A 13000-nucleotide genomic window follows, 5' to 3' on the forward strand; every position below is an offset into this window, starting at 1 on the left:
AAACTGCCAAGTAAATCGGAAAACACACGCAAATAGTCTTTATACACACGAAACAAACAAATAACTGGTGTACTTTAAGTACACCATATTCATGATGATTAATAATAGTAATAGCGACTAATACACTTCTGTGAGTCTCAGCTCAAAGTTAGAGACCGCACATTAAACTACTGTACACATTTTGGAGGAGGGGGTTTATAGTACGGAGATATTCATGAACAATGATGAATTATTCTCTTTAATTGGTCATTCCTCTAGGCTAGTCATGCATCGTAATAATGGATAGTGACTTTAATGTACAGGAGTGTAGTAGGACTAACAACGGAGCATACGTGCAGGAACAGTGCTGCACACACGTGAACGGTGACCGCCATCTTGCGGTTAAAGGGAGAGTTACAAGTATTGATATGTTATTGCGGATGTCTCACTCTGCCTCTGCGGTAAAATATATATATTGGTCTGCGCAAAAACAACAAAATGTACCGCTGACGCTCATAAAATTATATCGTGAAGACATATCAGCAGATGTTTTTATAATACCAAGCATACATTTTTTTTTTTTTTTTGTTTTTTTTAAACAGCCCAAGAGGCAGCACTAGTTTACCTGGTAGAAGTTTTTTGTTTTTTCCCCTTCCGTGTGAAACGTTGGTATCTATAGACGATCTGTGGTCGCGTGTGTGGTGTGGTGTCCGAGCAACCGTTATCCTTCTGGAAGTTAAAGCGTCGAGGGAAGCCCGACACAACCCGACCAATTTAAAGTAAATGAAGAAGAGACGGACGTTAAGGATGACTCGGTTAACTTGAACTAATCGGCGTTATAGACGCAGGTTGGTCGCAGTTTGGTCTGACCCGGCAGAGATGATTGAAAAGCTCCGTTTGACTTGTGATCGACTTCTGTCCCACCAGCAGCTCGCATGCTGTCACTCGTACTGCTGCATACCTTTGCGCGGCAAGGACGTGCTGGTTTACAATAATATGGACATCCAGCAGAAGGTTTGTTTACGAAATATTGTATACAAAATAAAAAATTTTAAAAAAAAACCGTCACAATATTTAATTATGGCTGTTGAAACAACCAGAATTTTAGTTGTTATTCCTCGCGAGTCCGCTGTGTGTCGCTGTTGTAACATCTACAGGTGATTGTGTACAGGTAGGACGTAAACTGTTGTTGTCCGTGTATTTGAACCCGGAAGGGCAAACGGTTTCTGACTGCTGTTGCGCCAAACATTTGTTTGTCTTGCTGTAAATTGCACGTGGAAACATTTAAAAACAGATTGTCAATCAGCGAGCCTGCAAGGTTGAGTCCACTCAGCACTGCAGTGGTGGAAGAAGTATTCAGGTCTTTCATCTAAGTCCAAGTACTAATACCCCAGTGCAAGTAAAAGCTCTGTGTTAAAAAAAAAAAAACGTACTTAAGTAAATGTATGTAAGTATTGTCAGCAAGTTGCATCAAAAATAAAAGTACATACAATTCATGTGATGTCAATCACTCCAACATTTCAGTAGCTTGAAGTTATGAACTGAACTCCTACATGGACAATAATGTAACAAAGTTTTGTAATATTAGTATTAATCCATGTGAAGTTTTTGGAGATTTTCCTTGCGAACGTTCTTTTAGTTTATCTTATAAGGTGGAAAATAAATCATGACCAGTTACAATGCTGTCTTTAATCAGCTGGAGCTACTAAATACTTTTAGTGACTCATGCAAAAGCCACAGACAGCATGAAATTGTTAAAATGTCTTGCCCGTTTTAATGTGTTTGTTCACAGCCCCTGCTGCTAACTGGCCACCATGGTGACATCAGTGCCATGACTTTTGGAAAAGGAAGCAGATCTGTCATCCTCTGCTCTGCCTCTGCTGATTACATCATTGTCTGGGATATTGAACTGTGCGCGAGGAGAACACTGGAAGGTAAAGGAAAATACTTGTGTACTCAGCTGTAAATAAAGTCACATTAACGTGACGTTGATAAAACTCATCATTCCTACTGTTATGGAGCAACATCTGGGAATGAGATCATTTTCCTGAGTGAAAACCTTAACAAACCTGCCATCTAGTGAAATGTCACCTCGTGTCCACTTCTGTGTTCATGGACTTCTTTAGTTTTGGATATAAACGGACTAATGGATTTGTTTGCAGGTAAAGTTGCAGCTGGAATAGTTATCGGGACTTTACTGGGTGAAGTCGTCCATCTTTCATTCTGTTTCTCTGATGAACGAGTGGCCGCGTGCTCTGGAGCAACTCTATATGTTCTCAGCTCAAAGGTACCAGATGATACACAGCTTTCCTTGGTGCATGCACACATTGAGGTACATTGGTTGTCTGAGTATGTTGCTTGCTTTATTGCTCACATGGATTACAGATACTGAACTTTTATAGTTGTACTTTGCTCCAATTTATTTGATGATCACCACAACGCATCTCTCCTAAAAGATGTGTGATATTATTTCTTCTTGATAGTATATTTGCCGTTGAAGGTCATCACCTTTTCTTTTAAAAGTGTCGCTGTTGTTTTCCACATCAGAAACAGGAAGTGATCTCTACCTTGACTGGCCACTTGGGACCTTTAACATCAGCAGAGTTCTGCCCTTGGAGTAAAGATATTCTTGTCTCCACATCAGAGGACCGCACTTTTAAGGTACTCACTCAAGATTCACACTTTTGATTTGGTGACGACGATGTGCATTTGTTTGCACAACAAATGCCGAATATTGCACACGACGTTCTTAAGTTTCACAGTGCTTTGCCTTGTTTTATTTCAGGTTTGGGATTTAAAAACTGAAGCTGTTGTGTACCAGTCGTTTGTGCTTTCAGGTAGGATATTACTATTTAAAATCTTTATGGAGCAAATTAGTTTCCCTGTCCAAAATAACAGTCATTCTTTAGAGCCTAGCACTTACAAGCCTCGACTTTCCCTTTTAATTTGTACAGCACTACGACCACACTCGTAACAGACATGAAAAATGAACAAGTATTAGGATTTTCTATTTGAAATTAATATCTGTTAGTATGTAAATTAGCTAAGAGTATTCAAATACATGCTTAAGTCTTTCAAGCTTGAAGCACTGATGCTTAAATAAGTGTTTTTAAACTAATTCCAATTTTCAAATGACATCTTTTGTATAGTGACTACTGTAGAGGAGTCTGAGCCTTGCAAAATGATTGAAAGTATCACATTTTTCCTCTCTTTAGCCTCTCCTTTGCTCACTGTGTTCTTCTTGGAGGAGGACAGGCACCTCGTCACTGGCTCAACTGATGGACAAGTTAGTATCTGAGACACACAGCACTTTAAAGATCCAATTTTCTCTCAGACACTGAAATTTCAGAGCTGTAAGACACTGCTTTGTTTTAGGTGTGGTGCTTTTCTGTGAATGATGACCACAAGTGTCGGCTGGTGACCAAAATGGACCTTCAGAAGATGGAAAAAAGATATCAAACGCACCAAGAAACTGTCAACCCTCAAGCAGGTGATGTTACAAACAGTGAGGCTGTAGGGTAAAGCTATGTGAGAGATTTTGATAAAAAGTCCTTTCGGAAATCATATTTCTCTCTCCTGTGCAAGTCCACTCATTTACTTTGACAATACTGTTTGGATATTTCCTTTCAGGGGTTTCTGAACAATCATCTGTAGATGAAGTGGAGACTTCAAAGCCTGTTCTTAAAATAGCTGCATGTGGCCCATTTACAGACACCAGCACTGACCAAAACAAGTAAGTGCAAACAATTTAGCTGGAGAAATCCAAAGTGATAAACTGATGCTAAAGGTTACATGTTTTTAATGTTGTCTGACTTCCAGGAGCATTTACATGAACTGTTGCACGATGGACAAATGAGTAGATAGAAGGATGGACCGTATTTTATTGAAGAACTGGGCTTTACTTCATTTGTCAGTGTCAGGAAATCACTAAGTCCAGGGTGCACTTCATAATGACAGCGTGCAGACCAGTCTCACTCCCTCCAAATGAATTAATATACTTTATTATTTGACTTTACCATGATCGTGAACTGTTTCTCTTCATTTGTGACAAGTAATCTTAATGTTGAATGAGTCACTATATTGTCAGTGTTGTACCTTCTCTAAGGGGCTCGAACTTCTTCCTGTTTCCAGAAATCACAAATTATAAGTGTTCCAGGAAAACATTACATAAGCAATTCAAACACAGTTGTTACACCTCTGCCATTAACACTATATAGATGCCATACTGTCACAAAAGCCTGAACTAAATGTCACATCTGTATGGGCTACTTGTTCACAAAGTTCACAGAAAACTTCACACATCACAGGAAGCTGCTGCAGCCTTGTAGCATAAACTGTTTCAGACTGTTAAAACATTTGATGTTATGACAGGACGCAGGCACTTAAACAGCACCGACATCACTCTCTTTGTATTTCGTGGACCACTGGAATGAAATGGAGGTTGACTCCTTATTGCTCTGAGGAAAGCATGTGATCTCACACTAGTGTCTTTACTCCAAACCCAAACAGAAGCTTTAGAGTAAAATCTAGTTCATACTGCATGATGTCTGTCTGCAACCACAGTTTTACTGGCTTTTATTTGATGGTCTTAAAGAGAATACAGCTTTTGCTTGGATGTTTTATGGGATAAATATGCAGCTGGATAAGTTACTGCTTCACACCCTCAGAAGCAGTTTTCTTCTTTCTTTTTTTTTTTTACTGTCAAAGTGTAAGAATGAATAGTGATATCAGTGGATGGTAACAGGAGTCTTCCCAAAGTGTGAAAATGGTTATGATGCTTCTAATTTGTCATTGCTGTTAAAACTATGATTTTCTTTGTTGGAGTACACTTCGTCTTTAAAATGACATGACACTTCACCTGAACATTTGACATGCCATCTAGTTGTCCAGACCTTATCCGGAGCTAATTTACACTTTATCTGGACCTTATTCGCACCTTATTTACAACATTTCTAAACCATATCCAGACCTAATTTAGACTTTCTCTAGACCTTATCTGGATCATATAGTTCATCCTTCAGTCCAAGTGAACATTTGTGTCATATCTAAAGAAATTCCCTGAAAACGTTCCTGAGATATCGCTTACCCCGGTAATAGGAGGATATAAGCTCCCTGTGATCTTTACCTTTGAGGCCCTAAAATCAAACTAAGAGAAGGTCTGTGCCAATATTGAAAGCATTTCATCAAGGTGCTCTTGAGATATCGCATTCACAAGAAGCGGACTGACAGACAACCGAAGAAAATAATGCCTCTGACTATGGCTCTCGCGGAGGTGTACAGCAGCGAACACGTCTCATTTTACCACAAACAAAAATGTATAGCTTCAGAACAAATTGGACGCTGCAAAAATGTAATTAAAATTCCACACATAATTGCCCTAATTGTCTCCATCCTGGACAGAAGTACATACTCAGCATGAAAATAATGATGCACTAAAAAGTAAAACTTGTCTAAAATAAATTGTCTACAATATCGTAATCTCAGCATGTAGCTCAGAGCAGGAAGTGGATAAAGAAGCAAAGCTCCTTTATACTTTGTGTGGTAGTAGTTTCCATCTTGCCAGTTGCATATAGTTTAGACTACCTGAAGTCAGAGGAAACTTAAATAAAAGACTTTAGTCTTACGGTATGCATGCATGTCTGGTCACTCCATCATATCAGTATGTTTTTCTTTAATATGTGGTTTCGTTGTCTTTCCCCCAATGATCTGAAAAAATGCTTTTAAGGGAAATCCTGTAACACTGTTTTTCCATATGCTTCTGTGTGGACCCCATGCAGGGACAACAGCTGGTATTGTATTGGAAGCTCCGATGGCCTGTATGTGGTGGATTTGGCTACCTCAGAACTCCTAACAGCACTATATTTCAAAGGTAGGCTGCTGGCAGTCTGATGTCTCCAACTGCTTTTTTTTTTTTTTTTATTTTTTTTTTTTTATAAAGAAACACAGGGATTGATATCAAACTCTAGGAGAAACACATAACATCCTCCATAAGGTTGTAAAGTGTCTCACTTAGAGTTAAAGCCTATATTGGCCAGTTGCACCCATGTGTCTGACAGCTTTCTTCTCTGTGTGTCAACAATAACTAGTTGCTCATTTGTGGAGCTATTGTTGCTTTGTTCCATTTCATAAACACATCCGGCCAAAGTGACCGTCTGATTGGCAATACCAGGAAGTTGTATACTATAGTCCATCTTAAGATACAAGTCTGAAGATTGTTTTTTATTTTAAAGTTAGCCAACCACACATCACTTCACAAACTAAACTACTGAGATGCGTGTTAAGAATACATAAATCAAGGAAAGAAAAAAATAAATCTGGATTTCCCATTTTGTTACTAGGAAATATCTCAAACTCTAGTCTGTATTCAAGTTTTGGTCTCTTGGGTCAATACAGCAAAGACTCCCTCCCCCGTAAAACACAGGATAACTCTTGGTGAGATATTGAAATAACCATTTAGGTTGGCTTGCAGAATGATCGCTTACAGAATAATTGCTTGTCACAACACTTTTTATTTCAATGTACTAATAGCAACAGCAAATTGAAAATGGCCATCAGTTTAACAACTGATCCAGTGTTGTTACGCCTCACAGTCCTATTGAGTATTGTATAATGGTATTGTATAAAACTGTCCTGATAAGCAAATCAAAGCAGCAAAACTCCACAAAAACGGGGTTTATATATTTATATATTCTTATGTATATGATAATCATACATGCTCACAGTCATTTACCAAATGTTACATATAAACTGGAAACTACATGCAGCCAAACCTTTGACTGATGTTTGTCTTTCTAGATTACCCCGACCTGAGCATCAGCATGGCTGGGTCATGGTCAGTCTCTCCAGGGTGCGATAACTCTGTGAGTATTTCTCATAGAATCTTGATGAGCAACATTAAGCCGTAGTGCTGGATTGCCCTTTCAACTCCATTTCTATAATTCAATTGGTGTGTGATCTCGTTTTGGCTCAGAATGTTTGTAATCAATCTCTATTTAGATTTTTCTCTTGTTGCAACTGCAGCCACTGAAATCAGTCCCTACTAAGTGACTGGATCAATGTGGAGCTTTCCACATAAGGTGTTTCTGTGCTTAAACTTTGGCATTTTATAAATACTGCAATTATCTCTTAATGTTTTTACAATCCACTTTAGGATTATGTGAAATAATTTTGTTTTCAAGATCTAAAGTGTATGTTTGTTTCCTGAAGGAAAATTATATTTGTATCTTTGTTTTTTTTTAAAGAAATCATTTTGGTCTTTCACAATTGTTTCTGCATTTTTTTAAATTTATTTAAATGAATCTTTATCACACAGATGGTGGTTTTAGTGAGCGCTTTGTTTACTCCATGTCTGGTCCTGTTGGAGTTGCGTTCATGTGACCTCAGGAGGATCTGGACTTGTGATGAAGGCTTTTCAGTATTCCCAAGGTAAACCTGTAGTTTATGGGAAATGTTTGATGATGCTACAGTATTTTGACCTCTGAGAGTGAATCAAAGTAACAAATGAGCTCCATTAGGCAGTATATTGTTAAGGGATACTTCGGACTGGCAGAGGCCTGCATAAAGAGGGGTTGGAAACCAAGTTTTCTAGTTTAAGGACTACCTGTTAAACCAATAGTACGTATCAAATATGTATTTTTTTTTAAAAAACAACTCTCATTCTGTGTTTAGTCAGTATCAGTATTACAGTCCATGTCAGAGAACTGTCTACAGATAACCCAAGTAAGAGAAAACAGCTGCTTGGTTGAAGCCTGAAATTGCTCTGCTCAGTGACTGAATGAACTCTGTGAACATTGTTTATATGTCTAAACAGATGTTTTTATTAGGCTGCCTGTATTGGATTTACTCCTTAATCCTGAGGATTAATCCTATTACCTACACAATAGTGTTGCTTTATAAATGCCAGAAATTTTAAATTGTCCTCAGGGGAAGAAACCAAATTTGTTCAGGCATTACCTGTACATCCGTAAACAATTATTGACCAACGTCCTACAGCACCAATAAGAGCTAATTTCATCAATTTAATGTGTTTTTCTACTTTAACAAATTTGCAATTTATGAGCCAAAGCATAATCATGTCAGCTTGTTAGGACCTGCAAAAACAATGCAGTCATAGACTTTTGTTACTTACCCTCACATACTGGTCATCTGACCTCACCAGCAGTAGGACATATGTGTGGCCTGTTTTTCAGTTGGCCTCCTGCCTCTAGGGCCTTCTGACTCTGACATTTCCATATTAACTTGCTCTATTATAACCACTCGTGCCATCTGGTTTTTCATGAGTCAACAATATCATGGTACTGAGAATTAGAAGGACTAATAATCCATAGCAGTGGAAAATGCTGCGCTCCTTCATTTCCAGTAACTCTCTCCCCCCATTTCACCCCTCCCTTGTTCTCAGTTCTCCTCCACTGCGTGAATCTCCTCTGAATGCTGAGTTAAAGAAGAAGGAATCCAACCATCCTAAAAAGAAAGGTCAGCATTGTCTGTTGTTGTCTACAGCCCTAATTTACGCTCATGCACATAAAATGTAAAAGGAGCAACTGCTGTTTGATGACTTTTGGTTTTAAAAGTATGACCCATTTTACAGTTCACTCCATTTCTGTCTTGCTTGGCCACAGACTGTTCTGTTAAATTATACCTGTCGGTATATAAAAGTCTGAGAACATCATCATTATCAGTAAATATAGTGGGTAGAAAAAAAAATCCCATCCTTTGATCCCATCCTTTGCACTGAGGCAGGTATGTATATGGAATTCATTATTACATTCCCTTCAGCTTTCGTTTGCCACATAAACAGATAGGTGTGCTGCACATTTTGACATACGAGTTCTCTCAGATGGCAACAGTTTGTTGTATGGTTGCCTCTTGCAGTAGTGGATTTATAGATATAGTGTGCCTATTTCTTTGGTGAATCATTAGGACCTGGCAGCTTGAAACTATTCTGCTGAAGATCTGCAGTATACTGAGGTTTACATGTAGCTCATACAGAGAGTTAGTGCTGAGAAAGCCAGCATTATCTGGACTCCCCACAGCTGGACTGAAGGGATTTGCCACAGCCAGACTATGAAGGGGATCATCTGGGGAGTCTAGAGTTGCCGTGTGGCTGCAACGTCAGACCAAAAACCACAAGAATTTACGTACTAACCCACCACGCCGTCCCCATACATCGCTGTACTCTTTAAGATAGCTGCAGAATTGTATACAAATTACACCATAAACCTCTGAGACTCCTGGAAAGGAAATTGTTCTTCCATTGAAAGGCTGGCACAAGTCTGAAGGAGCTTTGAGTGCAGATTAGATATCTGTTCTCATGCCACATTGCCATGTAACATAATCATGAAGGGAACCAGGACTGTTGGCTTTTTGAGATGATGATAATCAGCTGCCATTACTTTATGTCTGGTATATACTGTAATTCCTCAGTCTTGTTGCCTGGATTAAGTTGTTACACAGTCAGGATTTAAGGCAGCTACTAAAACAACAGTTGGCATTGAGCAACATTGATTCCATGAAAATACTGATGGAACTGACTCATGAGCATTTCTTTGTTAGTAACATGTACCTTTGTGGAAAAAGTTGCCTTAACTTGTTCCAATTTCTTTAAAATAGTATTCTCAGTAAAAAGCAGTAAGATTTATATTTATGTAAAAAATACTGGGTTATCATATGCGGTATTAGGTGACTGCTGCAAGACATCATCTTACTTTGACATGACATCCATCAAAAATCATTCATTTCAGTTTTGGTTTTCAGAGCTCCTTTGCTGGTTTTAGGTAGAGTGAGATGGGAAAATAATCAGAGAAAGTGGAAGTAGTCCAAATGAAAAAGGAACATTTTTCATGATATTGTTCAAGTAGACACTGTTTATAGCAGCTGCAATACAGAGTATTTCTTTGTTTTTTGCACCTGATGCCCACCAATGTCTGTTTGTTGGATATTTTGGTTGGTATTTTATTTTTGCAGTGAAATGTAATGCTGCATTCTTTTCCCCCATTTACACGTAGTATTCACATGCAACCTGAATCCAAAGAAATGTATTTTAATGGTGGGTGTAAATGCACACAGAGTGCAATCAGATTATCTGATCGGATCACATTTAGAGGGGGTTCGGCTTGCAGTGGGATCAGGTTTTGTGTAAAAGCAATCCTTACAGTGTTACCCCATTCTGAGGAAAAACCATCATTCCCACAAACTGAAAGGTCATTAAACTCTGCCTCTGACTGATAACACAAGGATGCTTAACAAAAGCTAGAAGTAGTCATAGCAATATTTTCCATACAACAGCATTGATTCCTTTAACTTGGGATGCACCATGTCTATTGACAGGTCTGCCATCCCCACCTATATACCAATGTGGGCACAATTGAGAACATTTTAATTTGTAAATGAAAAGAATCGTGGATCTTTATCCAGATAATATATCCAGACACAGGTCACATATTGATACCAGTTGTAAATGGGGCCTTACTTTTGCTCAATACAGTATTTCTAATACCTGTCAGTCTCCTGTTAATGTGCTTCTGATATGTTTTTACTTCTACTCTCAATCTTTTCTATGACTGTGTGCTCCACTTTTCACAGGAAAGTAAAGCAATAATTCACTGCAGACTCTGGTCAAAACAATATCTTTGATATATATACAGAATACCTTCAGTTGTTTGTACATTTTTAGAAGCTTAAGTTAGTCTTTTTCTTGGGCCACATTCAGCAGCTGACTCAGAAGGAGCTCAAAGTTTTGCCTTCTACTGCTTTTTGAGTGTGAACACAAGTTGAAAATCTCATCTGAAATCAGAAAAAGTAATGCACAAAAATATTTTTTTTTTTTTTTTTTATGTTAACGTCATAACAACCCACCCTGTGTACACTGAGTGCAGACAAAACCTTATTGTAACTATAGTTAATCATTAATAAGTTAAGCTAAACATTCTGATGTTTTGAGGTAGACTTAAAGATTTCTATGTTGTTAAATATTCTTGTCATTAAGCAGAACCTCACATAATGAGAGCTATAAAAGGAACAAACATCAAACTGCCATGACTTTACGCACATACGACTTGCCTTGGAAAATTAGTCAGAAACTCTCACTTTGCTTCAAATTATGTCTAGTGTGAAGTCAGCATAAATTATGAGATTTTTACAGCCCCATAAAACTGAATGACCATTATATATCAGCAGGGGGTCAATAGGGCTGTTGAGCAATGCCAAATGATTGCAAGGCCATATAATTAGATCTTTTAGTTTTCTACATGTAATCTGTTCTGGATCAGAAGCTACTTTTAGTGCTCCACCTCATACAACTGCAGAGGAATGGAGGAAGGTGCTACATGTTAGCGACCAGTGTTACCAGACCTTTGTCAAGGTCTTTGTTGGTTAAAACCATTCAGCACCAAATTGACCTAAATTAAATACCAGGTTCACTACATATTTTTCATTTGCTTTGTAAACAACTGGTAGAAAAATACTTTTTCATGAAAAAAAGTAGGAACTAAGGAAGGAAATTAGGATGGAAATAAGAATATTGCTTTTGCGGAAGCAACACAGCATGAATAGCACCAACAGGACTTTTCTTTGGGGCTGAGCAGATAGAAGAAACATGTACCTCAATAAACTTACATTTAAATTCAAAATCCAAGGAAAGGGAACTGAGTAATTTTTCAACATACTTTCCAGGACAATACCCTTCAAGCCAAAACTGTAGTGAACCTCAGCACTGCTGACCTAAGATGGAAAGAACTCCCAGATCCAGATGTATTTGTTGTTTTTGGACCGGACTATTCTGCTTGCATTGAATGTCTTTATTTAGTGTGTTTGTGCTGCACCAACGAGAGCCTAAAAGGACTGATACCATACCTGCCACTTAAAAAATGAGGTAATTGATACAGTCAAGTGATCCTGGCCAATATTTCAAGTTTGTTCATTTTTAAGACATATTAGCAAATTAAAACTACTGACTTGTGATATGTCCATTGCCAACCTTACATTGAAAAGGCAGTGTGTATTTGTCTTTTGTAAAGTTATTAACTGCAGGTTTGCTGGCAGTCATTGATCGTTGTCAGGGATCTAGTATGTGTTTTTTCTTATGCCTCTGCACTGCTGTGGCCTGAAGCGTTATGTTTTTGAGTTGACATCCGTCTGTACATATCTACGTCCGTCGGTCCCATTTTCATGAATGCCAAGTCTCTAACATCTTGAGGGAATTTCTGATGAACTGATTGCATTTTGGTGGTCAGAGGTCACTGTGACTTTCCAAACTACGTTCAGGGCATACCTTTGGCAATAATACACTAATTATGAGGAAATTTCACACAGATGTCAAATATGCTAAAATTATGTTGTGATTGCAATTGTAATTTATATCCACAAGGTCAAAGGTCAGCTTTACTTTACATCATATTATTCTGTAAAAATACTTTTCTGGCCATAGCTCAGGAACAGAAGGGGAGATTGTGACCATAGTTCTCTTTTGGTGACACTAATCTTGGGTGTCTGCCTTGAAAGTGTGCTGATTGAACAGATCTTCTGTGCTGTCGAGCTGGAGATGTATGTGAAGCACCCACGTTTTAGAATTTGTAGCTTCTTTATCCCTATTTTCAACATTGTAGGTTTTTTTGTTTGTGGGTTGTTGTATTTTTTAAAATCTTTGAAGATTAGCTTTGGGTGCAATCTGCTGTAAAAACATCAGTGTGACAGGATCAGACAACAGCACCAATCAACCTGTTTTTTTGTTGTTGTTGTTGTTGTTTTTTTATGTAAATCTGTTACTAACCTGCAATACCTGGCAAAATCAGGTGCTGTCAGTGTCACCTGTGTGAAATACATAATTGCATGGAAAGAGCACAAACACACAGTTGACTTGTGATTTTCTGCTTTGTAGTTTTTGTGAGTCCACCAAATGAATTGACTAATTTGTGGTTATAAACAAGTGTTAAATCACAGTTAAGCCTGTAAACAGAATTACTACTTGTCTTCTGCTACAACTTAAATCTGAAGTTGCCGCTCAGAGATTTTGTGACTTTTCTTT

At 38.1% G+C, this 13000-nt stretch overlaps 1 protein-coding gene across 1 annotated transcript in view; it reads left to right on the forward strand.

The window, feature by feature from the left end:
* Window positions 1-728: 728 nt before the first annotated feature.
* wdr27 (WD repeat domain 27) overlaps window positions 729-13000 on the forward strand; it is a 41628-nt gene continuing 29356 nt past the window's right edge. Inside the window, exons 1-12 of the mRNA XM_069690241.1 lie at window positions 729-993; window positions 1772-1913; window positions 2142-2266; window positions 2527-2640; window positions 2765-2816; window positions 3195-3265; window positions 3355-3469; window positions 3610-3712; window positions 5757-5848; window positions 6775-6839; window positions 7292-7404; window positions 8378-8451. Of these exons, the coding sequence (XP_069546342.1) occupies window positions 859-993; window positions 1772-1913; window positions 2142-2266; window positions 2527-2640; window positions 2765-2816; window positions 3195-3265; window positions 3355-3469; window positions 3610-3712; window positions 5757-5848; window positions 6775-6839; window positions 7292-7404; window positions 8378-8451 (1201 nt within the window). The 5' untranslated portion in view covers window positions 729-858. The remainder of the gene's footprint in view (window positions 994-1771; window positions 1914-2141; window positions 2267-2526; window positions 2641-2764; window positions 2817-3194; window positions 3266-3354; window positions 3470-3609; window positions 3713-5756; window positions 5849-6774; window positions 6840-7291; window positions 7405-8377; window positions 8452-13000) is intronic.

Source organism: Brachyistius frenatus, unplaced genomic scaffold (assembly GCF_029030835.1).
Source record: "Brachyistius frenatus isolate BFR_SWC_R1_liver_20210118 unplaced genomic scaffold, ASM2903083v1 Contig_8, whole genome shotgun sequence".
Taxonomy (NCBI): Eukaryota; Metazoa; Chordata; class Actinopteri; family Embiotocidae; genus Brachyistius; species Brachyistius frenatus.